General features: G+C 39.5%; 1 protein-coding gene across 1 annotated transcript in view; it reads right to left on the bottom strand.

The window, feature by feature from the left end:
* Nucleotides 1–1,313: 1,313 nt before the first annotated feature.
* Ppp6c (protein phosphatase 6 catalytic subunit) overlaps nt 1,314–26,036 on the bottom strand; it is a 32,689-nt gene continuing 7,966 nt past the window's right edge. The window contains exons 2-7 of the mRNA XM_036184647.1: nt 18,707–18,802; nt 11,390–11,455; nt 9,581–9,722; nt 4,718–4,797; nt 4,346–4,555; nt 1,314–2,108 (exon numbers count right to left, since the gene is read on the bottom strand). Of these exons, the coding sequence (XP_036040540.1) occupies nt 1,860–2,108; nt 4,346–4,555; nt 4,718–4,797; nt 9,581–9,722; nt 11,390–11,455; nt 18,707–18,802 (843 nt within the window). The 3' untranslated portion in view covers nt 1,314–1,859. The remainder of the gene's footprint in view (nt 2,109–4,345; nt 4,556–4,717; nt 4,798–9,580; nt 9,723–11,389; nt 11,456–18,706; nt 18,803–26,036) is intronic.

The raw sequence follows: 26,036 nt of genomic DNA, 5'->3' as shown, positions 1-26,036 counted from the left end.
AATACTGCAGAGAGCTGTTCAAAACCACACTAAGTGGTCTGCATCATTAATTCCAGTGTTTCACAATTAATAAAATACATAGCTACATATTCCTATGAGATAAAAATACCTTTCCACCTGAATTACACTGGGGTTAGGACAGTAACACAAAGCTACTGACCCACCATTAGTTCAAGTGTGTGCAGCAAATGTCTCAGTCACTTCTTTCATAGAGCTACACAATTAAAAACTGTACAAGGAGCTGGGTGGTTGGGGACAAACAAAATCAAAACAACATTGTGCTCATTCAGTAAAAGAAACCCTGATGAAAGATTATTTGCCAAGAAACTTAGACTATTAAGATTTTATTGCATTTTTAGGTAACCTGGAAGTTCTTATCCTGAAGGGGAAAAGTCATTCCTTCAAACTACCTGACCAGATGCTAAAGTGCTTTATCAATTGCTTCACAAGGATCTCCTGGGATGACAAAAATTAATTATCACTGTAAAGGGATACCAACAATTTCACAAGATGGTACATCCCCAAATCATCTATGACAACAGTCATAAGAGACAATGATATATTTGTCCTTATTAAGTGGACAATTACATATCAAGAACTGATTATCACAACCCTTTTGATAGTCAAATTACACATACAAAGCTGAAATATGGTATAACAGACCTTCACAAGAGAACGGTCTGTTTTTTTCCACACTTTAAATAATCTGCTTCAGATTACAGTTCACAAACACAAGGGTTCTGATTTTTCAGCCTTTAAAGTTGCAGTTAAAAACTGAATAGTTTGTAAAAGTTGAGGTCAAGGGTTACAGTGAGAGAATGCTTGTTATTGAAAAGTATAAGTTTACTTGATGATACTCATGACAGTGTAAACTGGATTGAGCATTCTACTCAACTGATATCAAATCAACATCAGCACTACAAGTATTAGATGTTTTTCTACTACTGTAGAGGATAGAAATCAAAACATTAATATGGCAGTTATGTTCTTTAGGCACAATTTAGTGATATCTTAAAAAAATAAATATTAAATTTCAATCAAAATTTTAGACTCAATAACCAAAGGGTCAAAAACTCTTAGGAAAACAAGGAAAAAAAAAAGAAGTAAAGAAAAGAAAAACAAAGAAAGGAGAAGTAACTTTCAGCTAATAAAGTAAGTTGTTTAAAATTTCTAACACTTAACCTATCTGGGTTTTAAGATTACTTTATTAAAAAATACAAGAAATCTGAAAAAAGATCAGTACAATTATCTTAATGTACAAAGTCATAAGCTGTAGCAGTTTTTAACTAAAATTTAAAAACACAACAAGGAGGGCAGCCCTTTAGACCAATTTATTTTATACCCTTTTAAAACATCAAATCATCATCCAACAAAGGACAGTGAAGTTTACAGCTGGGACAAGGGTACATGACTCAGGCATCTGCAGTCCATCCTGCCCACTGGACAACTTTGCTGCTGAAATTTCTTAAACCCTACCAAACAAAAACAGAAGGCTGGCTGATACAAATGAGGAGGATTTCCATGTAATTGTCAACTGGCTTTTTAAAAGAGGAAATGCTTCCTGTTTCCCCAGAACAGCAAATAAGCAAGAGCTACATGCAGCAATGTGAGTATTAAGACATTTCTTAAGTCTTCTCAAACAAGTCCAAGGTGGGGATGGAATGAAAGACGAAACTGATAGAAAAACACTGCTATTGACATCATAACAAACAATAAATTTAGATAATTTAAAGTTAAAAAAAAAAAAGGCAAGAGGCAGCATTTCAGCAGCAAAGTGCTCGATAAAAAGTATGTTGTAGAGGGTACAAGAAAGTTGGGGTACAGGAGGGCAAAAAGGGGCCAGCAGGACAGCAATGGCCTCAGAGGAAATACGGCGTCGTGGTTCTGGGAGGAATAACACGCTCTGAATCTGGAACTGCCCGGAATAACTTTGGTTCTCTTGTATTGACATCTTTGAAGACCATGATGGAAGCGATGTTTCCACAGCGATAGCAGTAGTTAGGAGCAGACCACACTGTGACCAGCTTCTCATCAAACATAAACTTATAGCCTTCATGCACAAGCTGATGTGCTCTGCAGATGAGTTTTAAGTTGTTGATATGAACAAACTGCAATTTAGAAAGGCTTTGTGAGTATTCCATTCAACAGCTTAATAACCATTCCAAGCAGCAAATATCACTATTGAAGTTATCATGATTCTAAATCCCACTCTATAATCACCCCCCAAATTTCCAGTAACACTTTGGCCCAAGTCTATTCTGAAGTACATAGCCCATAATTTCAAGTTTTCAAGCCAGGAATAGTAATTAGCACCTGTACTCTCAGTTACTTGGAAGGCTGGGTAGGAGGATCAATTGAGTCCACAAGTTTGAGACCAACCTCTGCAACACAGAGACAGCATATCTTTAAAATAGTAATAGTAATAATAGATGGCTAGGTTGGTAGAGGTGCTTGTCAACAGGCCTGATGACCAAAATTTGATCCCAGAACCTACGTGGTGGGAAGAACTGACTTCTACAAGTTGTCCTATGACCTCTTCTCATCCTTCCAACATATATATAGGAAAAAAAAACAACAAACTAGCAAGCAAATAAACATTACAGAAAATGTCAGGAGAATCAAGAGTTTGAGGTCAGCCTGGGCCACCTAGTAACAACTGTATCAAGGAAAAAAAAAGTTTCTAGAGGGAAAGAAATTACATAATTACCACCAGATACAAAACAAAGGATTTCTATTTAATGATATAATAATAACATTATATCAGCCTTATTATATGAGGACTTAGTATATGCCACAAAGAGATTACTCTTCTTTGTAACCTGAAAAGGAATGGGTAAAGTCTTTCCGTGAGGATAAACCAATGGTCCTAGCACCTTGTTCCATGACTCCATAATGTTGGAACACATCTCAACAGAACATCATCCCTGCGTGAGTGAATGTTATCTGCCCATATATTTGTTTATGGATGTTTTGATGTATTCATTATTTTGTATATGTATAGGGCAAATAGATACATAATTTGATAAAGCTGAAGTCATAAAGTATCAGCAGCAGATATCATAATTTCTGGTTGTATCTTATTTGTAAATTATTTACCCTGAAGATTTATAGCAAATAGTTTCTGAATTTTAAAATTGTTGTATTCATGCAGCCAGCACTGTATATGATCAGAGATCAAAGACTATAATTATATTTTGTAAATTGTAAGCAAGAAGTTATTTTTATATTATTACTGTCTAATTGTTCATCCTAATGGTTGTTTTCATCTAGTCATGGAGATTTAGTAAGTGCTATGGAACAATATTGAATTCTCTTAGCGCATGTATGTTACTTTACATTTTGAATTCAGGCTGGAGAGATGGTTTAGTGGTTAAGAGCACTGGCTGCTTTCCCACAGGATAAGAGTTTCATTCCTAACCACCACATAGCAGCTCACAACCACCTGTAACTCCAGTCCCAGGGGATCTAATACCTTCTTTTGGCCTCTGCAGGAACTTCATGCACATGGTACATAGACACAGAATAAAATATAAAGGTTATGCCATACAGAGCAGTGTAGCACACCTTTAATCCCAGCACTGGGAAGGCAGAAACAGGTGAGTTCAAGGCCAGCCTTGTCTACATAGCGAGTTCCAGGACAATTAGAGTTACATAGACCCTGTCTCAAAACAAACAAACAAACAAACAAACAAACAAACAAAAAAAGTTAAAAATTTCACTTAAACAAAAAGTAAAGCTGGGCGTTGGTGGCACATGCCTTTAATCCCAGCACTCAGGAGGCAGAGGCAGGTGAATCTCTGTGAGTTCGAGGCCAGCCTGGTCTACAGAGCAAGATCCAGGACAGGCACAAAAACTACACAGAGAAACCCTGTCTCAAAACCCCAAAAAGTAAGTAAGTAAAATAAAATGTGAAATCAACTGGGATTAGAAGACTGTCAAGCTGGGCGGTGGTGGCGCACACCTGTAATCCCAGCACTTGGGAGGCAGAGTCAGGCAGATCTCTGTGAGTTCGAGGCCAGCCTGGTCTACAGAGCGAGATCCAGGACAGGCTCCAAAGCAACAGAGAAACCCTGTCTTGAAAAATCAAAAATTTTACCTATTTTGTTCTGGTGACCCTGTTACTTAACTATTATTTTAATAATATTAGCAGATAAAGCTGGAATAGGTGCTTTCATTATAAAATCTCACTGAATCATTTAGGAAGCATAATTCAATCAACTATAGTAGAAATCTGATACACATAGCAACAACAATTTTAGTAAATTAGGCTGTAAGTTTAATATCTGAGATCATCATTATTCTTTTATCAATCAAAAAACTACTTTTCCAAAAATGCTAGCTTTACCTCATTTGTGACTTTTGCTCCAAAAAGCCAACCTGCTCCTCTGGGACTGATTGCCCAAGTGTCTACATCTTCAGGATCTGACCACACCAGGTCACAAAATGCTCCTTTGTGAGGAATTTCCTGATTTCGTTCAATGGTTCGAATTTGATCCAGTGTTTTGATATCAGGAGATAAGCCGCCATGAACACACAAAATTTGTTCATCTATTAACTAGCAAAAAAGAGTAACAAAGGATAACAATAAACTCAGTCATGTCTAAATTCAACAATAAATACTAAAACTAAATAAATGGCTACAACTGATAAAACTATATAAGTAATGTTATTGGCAAGAAAAATACTTGAGGTTCTAAGGAGATTCATACAAACTTACAGCTGCTACTGTGAGCATGTCAAAAACTTTGGTACAATATCTCCAGGCATTAGCATTTCCATATTTGGTTTGGCACTCATCTGTAAAGAAAACAGAAATGTTCTCATTAATGCTATAGTGACCTTTGTTAGAAAAGAAATTCACATTAATCTAGAAAATTATGGTGCATATTTATCCCTAACAGATTTTTCATAAAGAACCAAAAGAAGTCTACTGTCTAACAATACACATATTCTAAGGAAGCCTGGGATATATCCAGTGGCAGGTGTTGTGGAATATTCCTTTACACTGTGTGAAGATGTGTCATTGTGATTAGCTTAATAAAAAGCTAAAATGGCTAAAAGCTAGGCAAGAGGTATAGCAGGGAATTCTGCATAGAGAGAGCACTGGGAAGAAAAGAGGTGGAGTTGCCAGCCACATGGAGAGGAAGCAAGATGGGCAATACAGAGTAAAGGTAACTGAGCCCATGTTAAAGAACATAGAATTAAAACTATGAGTTAATTTAAATTATAAGAGCTAGTTAGAAAAAAGCCTAAGCTATGGCCAAGCTTTCATAATTAATAATAAGACTCCATGTCAATTTTTGTGAGCTGGAGGCCCAAAGAAAAATCCATCTACAGGCACATGCTTACCTTGCATGTGTAAAGCCCAAGCTCAATCCACAGTACGTATATACATGCATACAAATAAGATGGGACTGGAGAGATGGCTGAGTAGTTAAGAGCACTTGATGCTTAGTTCTCAGCAGCCACATGGTAGCTCACAATTATTACTCCAGTCAGTGGATCTTACACTCTCTTCTAGCCTCTGCAGGTACCAGGCACAAATGTAGTGCATACTAACATTCAAGCAAAACATTCACATACATAAAATAAAAGCAAATCTTTAAAAAACATAATCCTTTTCGTTCCAGGAATGATCCTAAAATGAAGTTGGAAATATTAACTAAAATGTTATGTAGAAGGAAATTATTGGTGTCACATAAGGCAAACCAAATGCTTTGGTCAGTTATGTTAATGCCAAGTAATTCTATAAAGTAGTGCATCTCATTAATATAGGAAGATAATCAAATCAAATAAAGGATCGTTAATTAGAGGAGCATGAATAATTCCTATCCCAACATTCTCAGGGCAAAGTTTTGTTTTGTTTTGTTTTGTTTTTAAATGAGATCTGAAAACTGCAACTAAATGCCGACATCCAGTCAAATTCTAACAGGTAGAACTAATTAAACTCAGAATATTACGAATGGCCAGGGAAATGGCTCACCAGTTAAAGGCACTGCTTTTAAGCCTGATGATCTGATTTTGATCCCCAGGACCCACATGGTTCAGAGAAAGAACTAACTCCTCTGACTTCCACAGACATGCACATACATTCTCAGTGATCCGACTTCCTCTGCCTCCTGAGTGCTGGGATTAAAGGCATGAGCCACCACAGCCCAGCTCCATACATTCTCACAGACATTCATGAGAGAACATGAGCATATGTGCATACATATACACATACACAAACATATGTAATTAAAAAATTCAAGTCCCCATTGTACGTTTATCAGTGTGACTTAAGCAACCAATATAATTAATAGCTACCTAAGGCTTTAAATCACTGTAAATGCCATGGTAAATAAAATTATCCTTTTCCTAAGTAGCTACTAATCTTGCTAAATAAAACTATAAAAACTTAGTGTGAACATACTTCTTGGAAAGAGAAAATTTAATACCTAATTCTGTACTGTTATTTCTTCAGCCAAAGCATACTGAGCAAAAGGTAGGTCCTATGTCCTTGCCCCTTTTTTTTGCTCCTTTGCCCTACATTGAAGAATGTGGTATAATTACACACACAAACCACTTATCTCTCAGACATGTATTTTTGAGTATCCATAATCTAAATGTCTAAAATTTACCATGCTGCAAAAAACCCAAACTTTTTAAGCATCAAGATGATAACATACACGAAAAATTCTATAAAAGACCTCAATCAAAATGGAAACACATTAAAAATAAATATTGGGAGGCTGCAAAATAACTGGGAGGTTGGAGTGTAAGAGCTATGGTAGTATGAAGGTAACTGCCCCCTTAAGCTCATAGGAGGTGTGGCTTTGTTGGAGTGGATATGGCCTTGTTGGAGGAAGTGTGTCACTATGGAGGCGAGCTTTGAGGTCTCAAGCCACGCTCAGTCTAGGTCAGTCAGGGATGCATATTGAGTATGAAAGAGAAATTTAAAAATATAATTATAAATAAAATAAAGATTAGGATGGCAATCTCAGGTTTGCCATCAAGCCTGTGTTCAATTCTCAGAATCCACACAAGCCATCAAGCCTGCGTTCAATTCTCAGAATCCACATGGTTGAAGAAAAGAGCCAACTCCTATAAATTGTTGTCTGACCTCCACACACGGCCATGGTGCTCACACACATTTTTTTATTTATTTATTTATTTATTTATTTATTTATTTATTTTTACGATTTATTTATTATGTATACAGCATGTATGACCAGAAGAGGGCACCAGATCTCATTACAGATGGTTGTGAGCCACCATGTGGTTACTGGGAATTGAACTCAGGACATAAAATATAGCACATATATACATAAAATGTAACACATATATAAATAAAACATAACTGCGATTAGATTTGTGTCTTATCCTCAAGAAGTCTCATGTTTTTTCAAATATTTCAAAAAAAAAAAAAAAATCCAAAATCGGGCTGGAGAGGTGGCTCAGAAGTTAAGAGCACTGGCTATTCTTCCAGAGGTCCTGAGTTCAATCCCTGGCAACCACATGGTGGCTCACAACCATCTATAATGAGATCTGGTGCCCTCTTCTGGCATGTAGAATACTGTATGTGTAATAAGTAAATAAATCTTTAAAAAAAAATCCAAAATCTAAACTACTTCTAGACCTAAGTATTTTGGATAAGGGATCTATATACCATCATGGCATCTTGTTCCACAATCATTTTATACTGTGCAATACTCTATGATGTTTAGATTTGTGTGTGTCTGCATTTGAGTTCAGGTGTTCTTGGAAGTCCAGAGGCATTGGATACTCTGGAGCTGGAGTTACAGACAGTTATGAATTGCCTGAATGGGTACTAGGAATTGAACTCTAATCTACAGCAAAGGATCTTAACTGCTGAGCTATTTCTCCAACCCCAATTAAAAGAAAAAAAAAATTTTAATGTAGATTATTTGCCAGATATTTAGCACATGCCTTTAATTCCAGCACTGGGAGGCAGAGGCAGGCAGATCTTAATAAAATTACCAAAGAAAGCATTTCTCAGAATTTATATTAGTCTTGCTTCACTGAGCTAACATCACAGTATGCTACCCAAAATACTGATTTTCCTGGAAAAGAACAAAACATTCAGATGGGTACAGTGACACATGCTTGTAATCCCAGCATTCCACAGGCTGAGGCAGGGAGATGGGAGCACATTTAAGGTAAGACTGGTCTACAGAGTTCAGACCAGAACCATGTAGCAAGACAATCTCAAAAAAAAGAAGACAACAACAAACATACTAAATGTCCAATGAGAAACAGACTGAATAATATGGTACATCTACACATTGTAATATGATATAGCTATAGAACAACAAGGAATTGGTAGATGCCTAGAATCCCAGCACTCAGGACACTGCCACAGGAAGATCATGTGATCAAGGCCAGCCAGGATGACAGTGAGCTCTAGGCCACTTTGGGCTTCTATGGAGACATCCTGTCAAAAACAAAATAATAGACCAACCAAAAGATTGAGGAAGTAAAAAGGCTAAGCACACAACATAGCATTAAGGAAGGTCTGGGGATATAGCTCAGTAGTAGAGTACTTGCCTAGCATGCATAGGTTCTGGATTCCATTTCCAGCACTGACCAAAATAAAGAGTGGAGGAAGGAGGGAACGGGGGTGGGAGGGTGGGGGGGGAATGCATGCACAGATAAAAGTCCAGTCTTGAATATGCGTAACATCCACCTTCAGTAGATTCCTATGCCAACAGAATTTGATTACGAAGTTTGAAGTGAGACCCAGCGATCTACATTAAATTTTTATTTATTTATTTATTTTTGTTTTTTAAACCATGCTGACCTCAAATTCACAGGCATCTGCTTGCCTCTGCCTCCCAGTGCTGGAATTAAAGGCATGTGCCACCACCATCTGGCAAATAATCTACATTAAAAATTTTTTTTCTTTTAATTGGGGTTGGAGAAATAGCTCAGCAGTTAAGATCCTTTGCTGTAGATTGGAGTTCAATTCCTAGTACCCATTCAGGCAACTCATAACTGTCTGTAACTCCAGCTCCAGAGGATCCAATGCCTCTGGACTCCCAAGAACACCTGAACTCACGTGTATAACCCACATGTAGACACACACAAATCAAGACATAATTAAAAACAATAATCTTTTAAAAATTGTATTATATTTATTCATTCTGTGTGTGTATTGGGAGTTATGCTGGAGCAGCACCTGTGTGTAGAGGTCAGTGAATAATGTTCAGGAGGAGTAGGTTCTCTTTGTCCACCATGTGGGCCCTGGTAAACGAACTCTAGCTATTAGGCTTTATTAAGTGCCTTTACCCAGCGGGCCATCTCACAGGCCCACAATCTGCATTTTAAACAAGCACTCAAAGTGATTCCAAAGTGGGAAATTTAAGATTACATTTTTTTCACACAGATTTGGAAAGATATACACTAAAGCCTTAGTAGTAGTAGTAGTCAGTCTTCCACTATATGCAAGATTTTTGGCTGACTGGGAGAAATGTGGAGTAAAGTAGAAAAAAACAAAACAACAAAAACAAAGTACATATACAACGCCCCCCCGCACCCCAAAGTAAAATACTACTCAGAATCAGAGAAAAGAAGGTCTTACCATAAAATCCATACACCTGTGTTATCTGTCTACTCTCATGATTTCCTCTTAAAAGTGTAATACGATCAGGCCATTTAGCCTTTAATGCAAGAAGGTAAGTGAAGGTCTCCAAACTATAGTAACCTCTGTCTACAAAATCACCCTGTAAAGTAAAAGTTTACAGTTACAAACCATAAAATAGTTGTAATAGCCCAAAGAACAACAATAAGGAGCTGTACATTGTTTTAAAGAATTAATTTCTTAAAACTTATTTAGAAACAGGATCTGTTTCTCTACAAGCATGAGGGGCTTCGAATCCTATGTAAAAAGATGGCTGCACACACTTATAACCCAAGCACTGAGGGACTGAGACAGGGGAAGCCTTGGTGAAACCTACTGAAATCCAGAGAGTTTCTGGTTCAATGAGAGACTCTGTTCTCAAGGCAATAAAGTGGAGAGCAAGCCCGGTCCTCCTAGCAAGCTTCAGGTCAGCCAGGATAACACAGTGAGACCCCCTCATAAAAAAAGAAAAGAAAAAAAATCAGAAAAAAAAAAACAAAACCCACAACTCTACATGTATGAAATACTATTTACCCTTCCAATTAATGTCTGCCTTGGGCTAATATTATACCAATATTCAGAAAACAGCTTTAAAAAACAGTAATACAGGGCTGGAGAGGTGACTCTATGGTTAGGAGCACTGAATGTTTTCCTAGAGGACCCAAGGTCTATTAATAACCATCTGTAACTCCAGTTCTAGGGTATATGACACCCTCTTCTGGCCTCCATGAGCATCAAGCATGCATGTGGCATATAGACATAAATAAAAGCAAAATACCCATATACATAAACAATAATAATAAACTTAAAAAAACTTAAAATACTACTAATTAGGAAGGTGACAGAGAACTTTGCACTTGTTCTTGTAGAGGGCCTGGGTTTAATTCCTAGACCCATACGGTGGTTCACATCATCTGTAACTCAAGTTCCATAGGATCTAATGACCTCTTCTGACCTCCCTAGGCAGAAGGCACACACATGGTGCAGGCACACACTCAAGCAAAACACTCATACACATAAAATAAGATAAATAAATTGTCAAAAATTTTCTAATCAATGGGCTGGGAAGATAGCTTAGTGGGTAAAGTACTTGCCTTTCAGGAATGAGCCTCTACCTAAATTCAATCCCCAGAACCCACAAAGAAACAGCAAGGCATGGTGCCAGGTGCTGGTAATAATCTAGTACTGGGGAGGCAGAGACAAGCAGAACCTTGGGACTTTCAGAGAGACAGCCTAGCCTACTTAGGGAGTTCCAGGGTAATGTGAGGCATTGTCTCAAGAACAGGGGGATGGCACCTAAGGAACAACAGCCAAGGTTGTCCAATGCGTGTGCGTGTGGGGACACACACACACACACACACACACACATGATTCAGAAAAGTTCAACATTATATTAAAAAAGTAAAGTAAAAAAGAAAAAAAAAAAAAAAAAGAAAAAGAAAAAAGTCCACCACAATAGCAAGTGTGTACTAGGGAAAAGTATGAAATACCAAACTATACCTGCATGTATTTATCCATTCATAAACTAAACCAGAGGTTCAATGTGGTCCTCCTGCCATTACTGGCAGTCACAACCCAGTCCTATTTGTACAGTAAGTTTACAAACACAGCAATTATACATAAGTAGAAGACATGACAAAATATAGAAAAGTACAGACTCACCTTTTCTCACATTTAAATAGCAGTTATTATAGAATTTGTATCTAATAAGCCAGATTTTAAAGCCTTTTGATTTTAAATAAACACTAGGCATTACTAGTGTTTACATACCATAAATATGTAGTTTGTGTCAGGAACCTGACCTCCAGTTCTGAACAGTTCACAAAGATCATAGAACTGTAAAAGAAAAGCAATATTATTATGCTGATTACAAACTCCTGTGAAAGAGTTAAGAAAAACTGAGAATGAGATATATAAAGAAACAGTTAAAAAGACTTCAAATAGTTACATTTGTAAGAAGAAATAAAGTATAAGCAAAACTGCCAAGATTTAATTTCCAAACCTTAAAAGCTCTTGGAGATCTCAAAAAATTTTAGTTCATGTTACAATAACAACAAATGGGTAAAAGTTGGAGACATGCCTCAGATGTTAAAAACACTGGCTGCTTTTCCAGAGAACTTAGTCTCATTCCAGCACACACATGGTGGCTCACAATCATTTGTAACTCCAGTCCCAGGTGTTATGTGATATTTTGTTTATGTTCTGACAAATTTTGCCTGAAGATCAGAGGGTGGCGCTAGCCACTGAACTATAGAGGCCAGGCAGTGGTGGCACACATCTTTAATCCCAGCACTTGGGATGAAGCAGGAAGATCAGGAGTTCAAGGCCACCATGGGCTTCAAGAGATTGATCCAGTCTAAAAGAGAAACAAAGCCAGGTGGTGGTGGTGGTGCATGTCTTTGATCCCAGCACCAGGGACGTGGAGACAGGATCTTGGCTCATTCAGTCTGAGGATTCGTAGAGGTAAGAAGTGGCTGCTGCTCTGCTTCTTTGATCTTTCAGCTTTCACCCTCAATATCTGATTCTGGGTTTTTATTGTTAAGACTAATTAGGAATCACAGTTTACCAAAGGGATCTGACACTCTCTTCCGGTCTCTGTGCACATGTAGTGCACAGACACACAGACATATATGCTTGTAAAACTGCCATACACGTATATAAAAACAAAGGAAAAATTATATATGTAACACATTAGAAAAAGATTTTTAACATTTAATTTTAGATCATATAGTAACATAAATCTATTTTGATAAAAATAAACCATGTTTAAAAAAATAAAACTAAGTGAATTAAGAGAATAAGCACTGCTATACAATTTGGCAATTTTTTACATTTACCTTACTAAAAGATATCTAGAGGCCCATAATCTTTCTCTGTACTACTGAGATACACTGATTAAACTATACAATGTCAGCTTCATACAAATATACACAAAACAGATTAATGGTTTGGGGATAGTTTTGTTTTTTTTTGTTTTGTCTTTTGTCTTTTGAGACAAGTTCTCACTATGGGGCCTAGACTAGCCTTGAATTTGCAATTTCTGCCTCTGTTTCCCAAGAGCTGGAAGAAGTATATGTTAACATTCTCACATTACTGTACATACTCTACTTTTAATATTATGCTAAAATCCAGCAAGTGGCAGCTTAAGAAAAATAAAGAATAATTTTCAATATAAAATCTAAAACCATATCTGAGTGAATCTAACATCATACCACAATATATAAAAATAGACTACTGCTATCTGCTTTGAGTAAATGATATGGTCATTAGGAATATGAAATGATACTTTTAAAATTTAATTTAATTTTATATATCAGCCATGGGTTCCCCTGTCCTTTCCCCTCCTGAAATGATACTTTTTATGTCATAAAAAATTTGTAAATATCATCACTAATCAGAAAAGTCTTTAAAAGCATCAGAAATGGCCAGGCATGGTGGTACACAAATCCCAGCACTTGGGAGGCAAAGGCAGGTGGAGTTTAAGCCAGACTGGTTTACATAGCAAGATCCAGGCTAGCTGGAGTTATGTAGTGGGACCCTATCTCAAAAAAAGTTTGGTTCATAGTTAAACTGAACTTTCCCAAATCCAAATTTTCCATTAGTAAACTCAAATACTGTCACTGGCAACAAAAATATCACTATTTCCTTTGAAATAAGTAGCTTACTTTCTTCATCTTTGCAAATATCCAAGCTTAAGTAATGACAATTTATCACTTTTCTCTCAAGTAAAAAGTAGTATTGGATTTTTTTTTCCCAAGACAGGCTTTTCTTGTGTAGCCTTAGCTGTCCTCTATAGACCAGGATACTGTCCTCAAACTCACAAGAGACTACTCACTTCTGCCTCTCCAGTGCTAGGATCAAAGGCACACTCCATCACACATTTTAGACAGACAGACAGACAGACAGACACACACACACCACTGCTTTTACTACTTGTAAGGTCGGTAGGCCACACTTAGAGAATCTGTGTGCAAATTGAAGTGGCTTTTTAAGTAGCTAGTATTTAGCCAAAGTCAAGTTGTGTTGAGTCCTGAAGGCTATAATCTCTTCCCTAGGTCATAATGTCAATGCTTCTCATCATGTTATTGCCAGTATGTTCATTTAGACTCAACTTGATCCTGAAATTAAAGAACGCAATTGCAATTCTCATAAAAAGTTCCTGGTCTGCCGGGTGTGGTGGCACACACCTTTAATCCCAGCACTCAGAGGCAGAGGCAAGGGGATCTCTGTGAGTTCAAGGCCAACCTGGTCTACATGAGGCATGCAGAAAATACCCATACATAAAATATATAATCTAATTAAAAAAAAAAACAAAATAAAATAGAAGAAGCTCATACTGATGATCTCTAGTACTTAGGCAGCTAAGGCAGGAGAACCAACACAAATTCAAGGCCAGCCTAGGTTATAAAATAAAAGGCCTTGACAATACAATTAACCCTTCAATTTTAATATAAACCCGGGAAAAAGATTACTTGACTTATTTAACATTTTAGACACATGCTGCCGGGTGTGGTAGCACACAACTTTAATCCAGCACTCAGAGGCAGGCAGAGCTATCTCTGAGCTGGAGAACAGCTTGGCCTACATAGTGAGTTGCAGGCCAACCAGAGCTATATACTGATACCTTGTCTCAAACAAACAAAACAAAACAAAACAAACAAAAAAAAAAAAAAAAAGGAAAAAACCCCCACATATGATAAGGTACTGATTAAATTAACATTCTTTGTGCAACAAAATATGAATGTTAATTATATTGGGGGGGCGAGTTACAAGGAAACTTAAGAAATCCATTCTCTAAAGTTTACTCTACAGAATGCTAACACATCAAAGATGATATCATGAGGCTTCTATTTAGGAGCTGGCATTACAGATATCAGGCTTAATATAACCTCATCATCCAGAAAACTGCTTGAAAAAGCAAAAAGGAAATAGTTTTATAAGTAGCCAAAATGGTTTTTATTTATGAAGCAGCCTCTACTCAGGGCCAATTTAGATACATTTCTGCTCCTATATACCATCACATCAGGGAGGGAACTTGCAGTCAGTCAATTGTGTGGTAGAGAGATTATTCACAGCATATTCTAGGTCCTACTGTCCCAACTACACTGTATGTACACAGCAGGCTATGAACAAGCCTTTCAGCTTTTAGTTCCCAGTGACAAAGTCAGGTAAAGTTAACACAGAGATGGAACACTAACAGTAGGGTCTATCTAATGTTAAGGTGTACCCTTTAGTCAGTGCTTTGGAATTCCTATAAACAAACAAAAGCCAGCAGGTAGGGGCTGGAGAAATGGCTTAGTAGTTAAGAGCATGAACATGAGGACCAGCATTTAATTACTGGCACCCATATTAGGTAGCTCACTACTGTTAAGATTCTGCCACTCCAGCTATATGACCACACATATGCAGTTCAGTAGCTAAGTAAGGGGTCTTACATCTTACATTATCAGTGTGCTGTGTGATTGCGCAAATGCGCCCAGCATGGTCATGCAATCAGCGCATACATGGTATAGTTCCATAAGCCCACCTGTACATGTGCAGGGAAATCTTTAAAAAGGTGGACATAGACTCCTCCCTTCTCTTCTGCTCTTTCTTCCCTCCGTCCCTCCTACATGTATCTCTGCCCCAGTGCCACTTATTTAAAACCAACATTGGTGCTGTGACAGAATGGGCTTTTCCAGCGCTCTGTGTCCAAGACCCTGTAACGGGGGTTACTGGACCTACAACTGCCTGCTCTGCTTTTTTCATTTGCTCAGCCGCCGGGACTGCTCCGCACAACACACTAGCTAACCAGATTGGTGAGTTTTCCCTTTCTGATCCCTCGCCATTTCCCGAGACCGTAGCCTGAGATATATTTCTCGTGCTGGACCCCTGGGGGGATTCTCGGGCTGTGTACCACAACATATTCTCTCTTGATGAAGTACTGAATGCTGTCTGGACTCCTGGGGGGGGGTCCTCCAGTATGCATGACCCTTTGCCCTTGCCCCTCCTGTGATGACAGGTGGGGTAACTTGTGCTGTTAATTTATGCTGGTCCACAGATTACCTACCCTAGGGACGCCTGGGATGGGAGTCTTGGATCCCATTTGTTATTTTAACTTTTTATTTTTTTTCCCACTTGGTTGCTGTCATTGGACACAGAGGCTTCTTCCTCTTGGTCCCACACCTTTTCTGAGAAATGCCTTAAATATCCCCAGATACCAGTAAATTTGGCCTTGTAATGGCTGCTTTAACCCTGGTATTTCACGGGAATTATCTAACTTCTGCCAGCGAACAGGCAAATGAAAAGAGTTACCTTATCCCCACACTTTTACCTAAACTCTGAACCCTCCCTTTCTGAGTCTTTCTCTCTTGCCCACTTGCATTCCCGAGTGAGGAATCTCTGACTCTAAAAGAACCTTCATTTACTGACATTCACTTTGTTCTCTGGTACTGGGTGGGGCGCTAAACATGGACAGGTCTGGAAGCAGGCTAGGACGCATGCAAATAAGTTTACAATCAGAATCCACATTAGGATCATAATAATTTGGATGGCTTTCTAGCCAGAGATCAGTTTACAACCTGCCTCCTGGCAGGTCTTCCTAAAGCTGTCTTCAAGCCAGCAAACTATTAAAAAAAAAAAAAAAAAAAAAAAATTCAAGTTATGGAATAAAATCTATCTCTTGTCTCCCAGGGCTAAACTTAAGCATCTGTAGAGCAAGGCTTTTGACCCCACAGGTGGAAGTTTCAGCTGTGGCATTTAAGGTGCGCCATGGGAGAGATGAAAAAGCCCCCCAAAAAACTGCCAAATGCTGGCACACGCTATCCGAGAGGCTACTGCATAAGGACTTCCAGGTCCCTGTTTCAAATGTGTGCTAGAAAAGGCCATGCAGGCTAGTGCATGCCCTGCCGGGCCATCAACTGAGCCTTGTTCAAAGTGCCACCTAGAGAGATAACTGGTCAGCTGACTGCCCTCATGCACCTGGTGGCATAGGGACATCAAACAAAGACCTCCAGTAGACCTCCTAGGCTTGGCCACGGACCACAGGGAACCCAGGATGCAATGGGGTGATCCATTTCCTTCCTGTTGGACACCGAGCCACTTACTCAGTCCTGAGGGAGTTTTGGGGTCCCACCTCTCCTCATTTCCCTATTGTTGGGGTAGGAAGACAGCCTTACCCACCTCACCAGACTTAATTGTCCTTTCAGGTGTACCTAATAGGAAAAGAGTTTCCGGCTGAGGTAGGAGCTTTTGTTTCATTTGCTCACTCCAGACCGGTCAGCAGTGATTCTCCTCCTCATGCACAGTGACACAGACAAGGCCCTGCTCTCTCTCAAGTTCCAGAGGACATCAGGATCCTTGTCACCAATTCCAGAAGAATGAGAACTCACCCCTCAAGCTTTTCCCTTCCTGATTCCCTCTTCTAATGAACTACTCGGCCAATTGTTATAGGATCACCATAGAGCTGGAGTTCAAGGACCATCAAGTGATAAGGAACAGTAACAGTTCAAAGGTATTTATACCCCCAGACCAAAAAGTGTCTGGGCCCTGTAAAAACAGACTTTAATATAACAATCTATTACTGTTAAATGCTCTCAACAATTGATCACCTGTGTCTCCTGTATGCTAAACTAATAAAGGAAACAGGTGCCTTAAAATAATCTGTCTCTGATAAGGTTTATCTCAGGTCTCTCTCTCACTAATACTAACCAATATAAGCAGAGTACTAAAACATTACAATAATATGGTCACTGGCTCAAGATTTTAAATTTCCCATGGCTGCTTCATAATATGTTTACAGAGAATCTACCTGGACAGCTCGGATCTGCTTCAGATAGCATCTTGAGTCCCAAGCCAAGAAAGATGAACAGCTCCAAGGCAGCAGATGACAGCCCACCATCCCAGGACGCCAGTCTACCTCAGAAGCCTCCCATTCCTTACCCCCTCAAGAGTCAACCGACGCCCACTGAGTGAGCTGGAAGCAGTTTTCTGGGAGAACCGATGCCCCTATTCCTGTTCACCTGCTTTTTTATAATAAGCAAAAATTCTAGAATGTTAGGATTCTGCCACTCCAGCTATATGACCACACACACATGTGTCATTCAGTAGCTAAGTAAGGGGTCTTACGTCTTACATCATGAGTGTGCTGCATGACTGCACAAATGTGCGGAGCAGTCACGCAATCAGCGCATGTGTGGTGTAGCTCTGTAAGCCCACCTGCACATGTGCAGGGGAATCTTTAAAAAACTGGACATAGACTCCTCCCTTCTCTTCTGCTCTTTCTTCCCTCCACCCCTCCTACATGTGTCTCTGCCCCAGGCCTGGCCATGCTCTCTTCTGTCCCCTTTCTCCTAATAAAGCTCTGATACTGGGTTTTGTAATCCCTCTGACCTTTCCTCGCATGCTAACAGCACCACATATTTAAAACCAACAATTACCACCTGTAATTCCAACTCCAGGAGATGCAACTTCTTCTATGGGCTTCTATGGGCGCCTCCACACACATGGACATTACATAACACACACACACACACACACACACACACACACACACACACACACACACACACTTAAAAATAATAAAATAAAAAAAAATGGAAAAAAAAACCCCAGCAGGTATTCCAGGTCCTACAGTGCCAATGAAAAAATGAACTAAATCTTTTTCATCTCATTCTATCAGTGACTTGCTACAAAAATCTTGCAATAATTTACTTTTCTGAGCTTTTGCTATTCTCATTCTCACTAAAGAAATGATCAGATTCTAATAAGACATTAATGAATGAACAAGGAAAGCACTTAAAACCAAACCATCTCCTATTAACTATAATTATTATGAGTGTCTATGTTATATTTTACATCTTCCACCATAATGGAACACCTGACACTGCTCCATAGAACAACACAGCAGTCTATACATTTTACAAGAGAAATTCAAAGTTCATGAAATATTTGACTACTGCTTTTATTTGCCAGTACAGTGAACCAAGAACCACACATGGCATGAAAACTAACACCACCTAAATCACCAGCTAGATTTTATTTTGCAACATAAGTTAGAAACAAATGGACACTGACCTACAAACCCTAAAACTTCCTTGTGAAATTTACCTGTCCATGTATGTCCCCACACACTGTTACTGGTGTTGACACTGGTTGAACATTCGACTCTTCCAAGAGTAGATCACAAACATAGTCACACAGCCGCTGAAAGGAGAGAGGGAAGAAAATGTCAACTTTCATGATAATATTAAAACTAAGGGTCAATTAAAAAATAAAAGGACTAATATTTAGAAAAACTAAGTCTTCCTTAAAAAAATAATTTATGTGCCATGAGTGTTTTGCTTACATGTACCACTTGTATGCCTGGTGCCCAAGGAAGTCAGAAAATGCCTCTACAAGAGCAACAAGTGCTCTTTACCACTAAGCCAACATTCCAGCTCCCCCAACCTCAAGTACTTTCTTTTTGATAGGTAAGAAAATTGTATCATACATTCAAACAACAATAAAAAGAGACTTTTTTTTTTTTTAAATTAGCAGATAAAAGCACATGCCTGGGGAGAAAACAGGACCCTGCCCAGCACCATTAAGATTGAACAGCAGAAAGACACTCATGCAGCTGCCCACCTGGGACAGCTAAGAGGAAACATGACTGGTGAGCAAATATATGGTGGGGTACGGGAGAGAGACAGAATTCATATCCTGTGGAGAGAGGCAGATTTGAAGAGGTGAAGGTGGTGAGGAGACTGAGGAGGGTGACCTGCTTGCCACCTGCCTGGGTACGTGGCCCTACCATAGTGGTTGTCTGTGTTTAGGTGCATGACTGCTGTGACCACTGAAGATGGAGAGGACAGGGCTGCACAGAGCTGACCCTGCCCTCACTGGCAGCAGCACTCTGAAGCTGACCCTTACACAGAGGTGCAAGGGACCTGGTCCTGAGAGCATGAGACTGAGAGAGCTGGTTCTGCCGGTCCCCCTCCCCGACATGGTGGCACAGGTGAGGGAAAGATGCCCTCCCCACCTCACCCCCTCCACCTGTGGCAGGCGGGTGAGCTGACCCAGCCTCTCACCAGCTTCAGCACTCAGAAGAGCTGGCCCTGGTGGTGTAGGTGTGGGTGAGCAGGCCCTGAGGGTATGAAAGCAGGAGAATTGGCCATGCCCCTTGCTGCTTGTGAACTAGCTGGGGCAATGCTGAAGAGCTCACCCTGTTGGTGAGGATGGGGGAAGAGCTGGTGGGATGATCAACCCTACAACCACCCAGGCCCAGAACCAGGGATATGAGTTGGCCCACCCCAGCACCCACCCATCTATGATCTGCTGGAGCACGTGAAGGGACTGGTCCTGAAATTCCAAAGCTGCAGGATCTCCACAACACAGGGCAACAACAGGATATCCAAGAGGAGTTCCAGTAAGAACCCAGTTTCAATAACGTAGCAGAAACTAGAGGCCTTGAACCAGACCAATGACCCACTGCAATGAACACTTGCAAGCAAAGATATAGGATATGGACTAAAGGGTATACTGTGTAACACTACAGCTTCCATGATGAGATTTTTTTTCTTTTCTCTTAATTTTATTTTGTGTGTGGGGATGATTGCAAGGGCAAAGGGCTGATATGAAGGGATGGGGAGATGAATGGGATGGAGATGCATGATGTGAAAACCACAAAGAATTACTAAGTTTTTAAAAAAAGCACACACCTGTAAATTGCACTGTGGGAAGAAGCAGGGGGATCAGAAATTCAAGGCCCTCCTCAGCCTACACAGAGAACTCCCAGCCAGCCTGTAATATACTAGACCTATCTCCCACCTCCAAATTAAAAAAAAAAAAGGTAAATTAAAAGTGTGTACTCATCATATGACCTAAGTTCATATAAAAATTGTGATTCATTTGTATAACATAGACTACTACTCTAAAATGAACTACTGCCACACAATAACCTGAATTAATTTCAAGGGATTTACACTGTCAGAAAAGTAAGTGAAGCATACTATATGATTCCATTTACATACAATTATTTTGCTGCTGTTGTTTGATAGGGTTTCATGTACCTCAGACTAGCCTCAATTAGCTGTGAACCAGACTATAAACCAATCTTCTGCCGTCACTTCCCAAGCACTAACATTACAGTGTACCACCAAACCTAGCTATAAAAGTTACATTCTTAATCATTGAACCATTTCTCTAGCCCCTACATGAATTTCTTTAATGGAAAAAAATCACAGAAATGAAGAACAGGGGCCTAAAGATCAGGGGCCATAGAGTTGGTTCAGCAAAATGGGGCACTTGCCACCCACCTTAACAACCTGAGTTCCATACTTGTGATTCATATGATGGAAGGAGAGGACCAATAAACACACATAAGCACATAATAAATAACTAAAAATATAATTAGAAAAAAGAAAGAGCCAGGTGTGGTAGCACACACCTTTAATTCTGACACTCTAGGGGCAGAAGTGGAAGGACCTCAGGAAGTCCCAATACAGCCTGGTCTATACAGATAATTCCAGGCCAGCTAGGAACATTGCCTTAGTTAAGGATTTTATTGCTGTGGGAAGACACCATGACCACAGCAACTCTCTTTTTTTCTTCTTTTTCCAGATAGTGTTTCCCTGTGTAGCTTTGGAGCCTGTCCTGGAACTAACTCTGTAGACCAGGCTGGCCTCGAACTCAGGGAGATCCGCCTAGCTCTGACTCCTGAGTGCTGGGATTAAAGGTGTGAGCCACCACTGCCCGGCTCATGGTAACTCTTATAAAGAAAACATTTAATTGAGGTGGCTTGCTTACAGTTTCAGAGGTTCAGTCCGTTATCATCATGATGAAAAGCACGGCAGCGTGCAGGCAGATGTGCTAGAATAGCTAAGAGTTCTACACCTTGTAGGCAATATGAAGTCGACTGACTCAGTGGGCAGTATTCCAAGTATAAGAATCTTCAAAGGCTGCCCCCCCCCCCCCCCCACCAAGTGGTACACTTCCTCCAACAAACCCATACCTTCTAATAGTACCACTCCTTATAAAATTATGGAGGCCAATTACATTCAACTACCACAGCCATGTAGAGAGACCCTGTCTCAAAATAAACATAACAAACAAACAAACAATCCCCCCCCCCCCAAACAAAAACCAAAAAGAAAAAAACAAGCAAGCAAGCAAGGGGCCAGGAGTTGATGGTGTGGTTGTTGGGCTCCCAGGAACTGACAGCATTGGAGTGGACCAGTATTCAGTTGACTGGTTTACAGGGTCCACTGTCGAGTCAGAGCAGATGAGGAAGCACAGACTCAGGCTGCAGAAAATCCTTAGAATATGGCCCCACAGACAATGTTGGTAGGATAGTAAAAAATGAGGTAATGCAAAAAAGTCACCAAAACCAGAAAATGGATCTACAGTCATTGCTAACTTGTGCCTATGTGGATCATACAACTGTACCTATTTTATTACAGGGACTTGCTGTGCTTGCAAAGGAAAGACCACCAAATTCCATCAAGTTTCCAGCATTTGGTTGCTACTGTAGATTTACATGATTATAAGGTAGCTTTAATTGCCATGATTTTCCTCCCCACTCTGGAAGTTAAAGAACCTGCAAGACAGATCTCATCTTTGGAGGTACAGAAAAGTACAAACCCTCCCCGCCCCTCCCCTGATTTCATTTAATCATTATATTTACTTAATGAGTATACTTATTTAATGACTATCATCTGTGTACTTTCTTCTCAAATTGCCTATAACTTTGTTTTTAAATTGCCTATTACTTTATTTTATTTTCAAAATAAACTGTTAAAACTAGAGTTGTATAGCAGCTCACAATCTCAAAATCATCTGTAATTGCAGTCCAGGGACGCCTAGGGCACCAGGAATGCATGAGGTGTACAGACATACATGAAGACAAAATATATACATAAAATATATACACAAAATAAAAATTTTAAAAGGCAACAAGAGGGACTGTTCTTATGTAAGGAGGTGCTCTTGGCACTGTCTTGGGACTCAGTTCACTCACCATGGAAGGAAGCAGGTGAGTCTGGCCTATGTGAGAGCAGAACAGTAGCTGTCAGCAGGGAGCCTCTTTCCAGAAGTTTGACTACTGGTTGTGAACATGTCTGATTTTGACATCTTTGTGACTGAAGGAGAAATAGGAAATGGCTGTACACTAAATGCCATGTGTCACCAGAAGTCTCTAGGATCATTAAATATGGCTTTGGTGGCAGAAAAGATGGCTCAGTGGACAATGGCAGGCCTGAGCTTGATCCCTAGAAGCCACATGGAGGAAAGAAGAGAACTGACTCTTGCAAGTTGTCCTCTGCACCATGACACATGTATACACACAATAAAAATAAATTAGTTTTAGTTAGCTGGGAATGGTGGTGATGGCACACATCATTGATTCCAGCATTTGGGAGGCAGAGGCCAGCCTGGCCTACATAGTGAGTTCTAGGTTGGCCAGGGGCATACAGTAAGGCCCTGTTTCAAAATATTAACTAAATAAAATAAAAATCATCAAAGAAAGAGATGACTTTGTGCCTCACAACTCTGTGTCAATCCTTGAGTAGAAACTCTCCTCTGAGGCACAGTTACAGGTACTTTGCTCCCAAGAAGAAGGAATGAGGACAGTCTGATAAATATGTTCTCTGCCTTGGGGTTCGTCAACATGTTTTCTTTCTTTTATGTTCTTTCCACATATCTGGGATTACCCTGTATTATTTTTGGTTTAAATTTTATACAATCTGATTTATAAACATAACTATGGATTCTGTTCTAACTGCAGAAAGGGGTGTTTTTTACTGGAGAAAAGCATTAGGTCTAGAGTAGCTCTCTCATTTAAAACATGTATGCACCTCTAGTCTGTAAATGGAGTTTATCTGGCTAACAGTTCTTAGTCTAGAACAGCACAGCAAACTGCAGTCAGATCTTGGTCTCACTGCTGACGTCACTCTATGACCTCTCATAAGTAGCTTAAGCTTACAGTGAGTTTCAGAGAGAAACAGAGGATAATAATAACATAATAAAAAACGTTCTTCATAAGTAAATGTTTGGGCAAAGTAGCCATAAACACATTGCAGAAGAAAGAATGCAGAACAGGGAGAGCCTGAGTGAAAGTGCTTTTCACTGTGGGCAACACTCTACCACCTCTTAGGGGAGATCACATTTCAGAAGATAGAACTATGAATAGTTCATTGCTTGCTAAACACTGCTTAACACATTAGACTGCTTTTGCCTCTTTTCATTAATATGGAAGTCTAACACAATTTTAGTTAACATAGTGATTTCCTTGGCAGGACTGGGTTGCAGGAGGACTTAAAAACTGTACTAACTTTATCTGTTGGGGGGGGGGGGACCCTGTAAAACTTACTAGACTAGTTTTGGAAAATAATACTGAAATTAAAGTTATCGACACATCAGCTATTAAAGCATATTCTAAGGCCATTATAATTAAAGTAGTATGATAAAGGAATGAAGTGATCAGTACAATATAAGATTTTAAAAAGAAATGCAAATACAAAAAGTTTAGAATATACTTAAGGCAGGGCTAAGGATATAGCTCATAGGCAGAGTATCTGCAAACACATGCAAAGCTCTGTGCTTGATCTTCAGCACCCTATAATCCCAGTGCTTGGAGGCAGAGACAGGGAATGAGGACTTCAAGGATCCTCAACTATATATTTGGAGATCAACCTGGGCTATGTGAGAACTTGTCTCAAAGAAAGAAAAAATAAGTAAAAATTAAAAATAATGAATAAACAAAAATCACTGCTTGAGTGGTTTCAAATCTTCCTCCTCCTCCTCCTCCTCCTCCTTTTTTTTTTTTTTTTTAAGATAGGAACATTTTAGAGCCCTGACTGTCCTGTAAGACCCTATGTACACCAGACTGGCCTTGAACTCAAAGAGATCTGCCTGCCTCTGCCTCCTGACTGCTGAGATTAAGGGCACACACCACCACGTCCAGCCTTAGTTTCATTTTTTAAAGTCACTAAATTAACTTTGATTTGGGATTAAGGCAGAATTTCCAACATATCTGAGACAGTTCTGTCATTCTGTAATATGTAAAAATATAGTGGTGTTCTCATGATTATAAAATCAAAATGTCCATCAATACTGAAAATGTTGTCTTACAATATCAAATATTCAGCCAAGACTTGTAAACTTATAGACTTATAAACAAGCACATCCATTTTATTAGTATGCAAATTTCCTTCCATTTTAATAAGTGATAAAATCACATGGATACCAAAGGACTTATTTTATTATTATTAGTAGTAGTAATTTTGTTTTTTGAGACAGGGTTTCTCTGGGTAGCTCTGCTTGTCCTGGAACTCGCTCTATAGACCAGGTTGGCCTTAAACTCAGGGATCCACCAGCCTCTGATTCCTGAGGGCTGAGATTGAAAATGCACACCACCACACCTGCCTGGCTTCCAAGGACTTCTTTTAAAGTAATTTTAAAAGTAATTTTTAGCCAGGCAGTGGTGGCACACGCCTTTAATCCCAGCACTCGGTAGGCAGAGCCAGGCGGATCTCTGTGAGTTTGAGGCCAGCCTGGTCTACAGAGAGCAAGATCCAGGACAGGCACCAAAAGCTACAGAGAAACCCTGCCTTGAAAAACAAACAAACAAACATGTCCGGCTATACTTATAGACCTGTATACCTGGGGTTTCATAAAGCTTGGACAAAAAAGGGTTATTGGGTGAGAAAGTTTAAGAAGCCCAGTCTTTACCCTCATCATACTACCCTCCTTTTCCACTGTTTTTTTTTTTCTCCCCCAAATTATATTTTATTACCATGCAATCAATCTGTAGTAACAAGTTTTCATTATCAACTAAAGCCTCTATGGAGCTTGTTACTGTGTGGATTATAAACAAGACACACAAGATACTGTGACCAAATAGTAGCCTTTAGGGAGGACCTAGGAGAGGAATGCCTCTGTTCCCTCTATCAGGGTGATTTCCTGAGTAGTTCTTGGTTTTTATCATCTTAAAAACTTTAGTTCTAAAATTAGCCGGGCAGTGGTGGTGCACGCCTATAATCCCAGCACTCGGGAGGCAGAGGCAGGTGGATCTCTGTGAGTTCGAGGCCAGCCTGGTATACAGGGCTAGTCCAGGACAGGCTCCAAAGATACAGAGAAACCCTGTCTTGAAAAACCAAAACAAACAAACAAACAACAACAACAAAAAAACCCTTTAGTTCTAAAATTAGTCAGCTTCTAGAGTGCTTGTGTCTAACCTTTAGGAAATGACCTGGTCAGTGAAGCTTTTCTTTTATATTTTCACTGCTGTCTCCATCTTACCTTATTTTCTGACTTGCTTTTCCTTTATTCATTTTATTTTACTGCTCCATTGAGCACATCTTTGGAAAACACCACTATCTTTTCTGTAAGTTATCATTTAATAAACATTTTGAAACAGATCACAATCCTGAGTGGAATCCTGAAAGGCTCCATGGTTCCCATA

This window comes from Onychomys torridus, chromosome 4 (assembly GCF_903995425.1).
Source record: "Onychomys torridus chromosome 4, mOncTor1.1, whole genome shotgun sequence".
NCBI classification, from domain to species: domain Eukaryota; kingdom Metazoa; phylum Chordata; class Mammalia; order Rodentia; family Cricetidae; genus Onychomys; species Onychomys torridus.
Note: the sequence above shows the minus strand (reverse complement) of the source record. Positions and strands in the feature narration are given on the sequence as shown.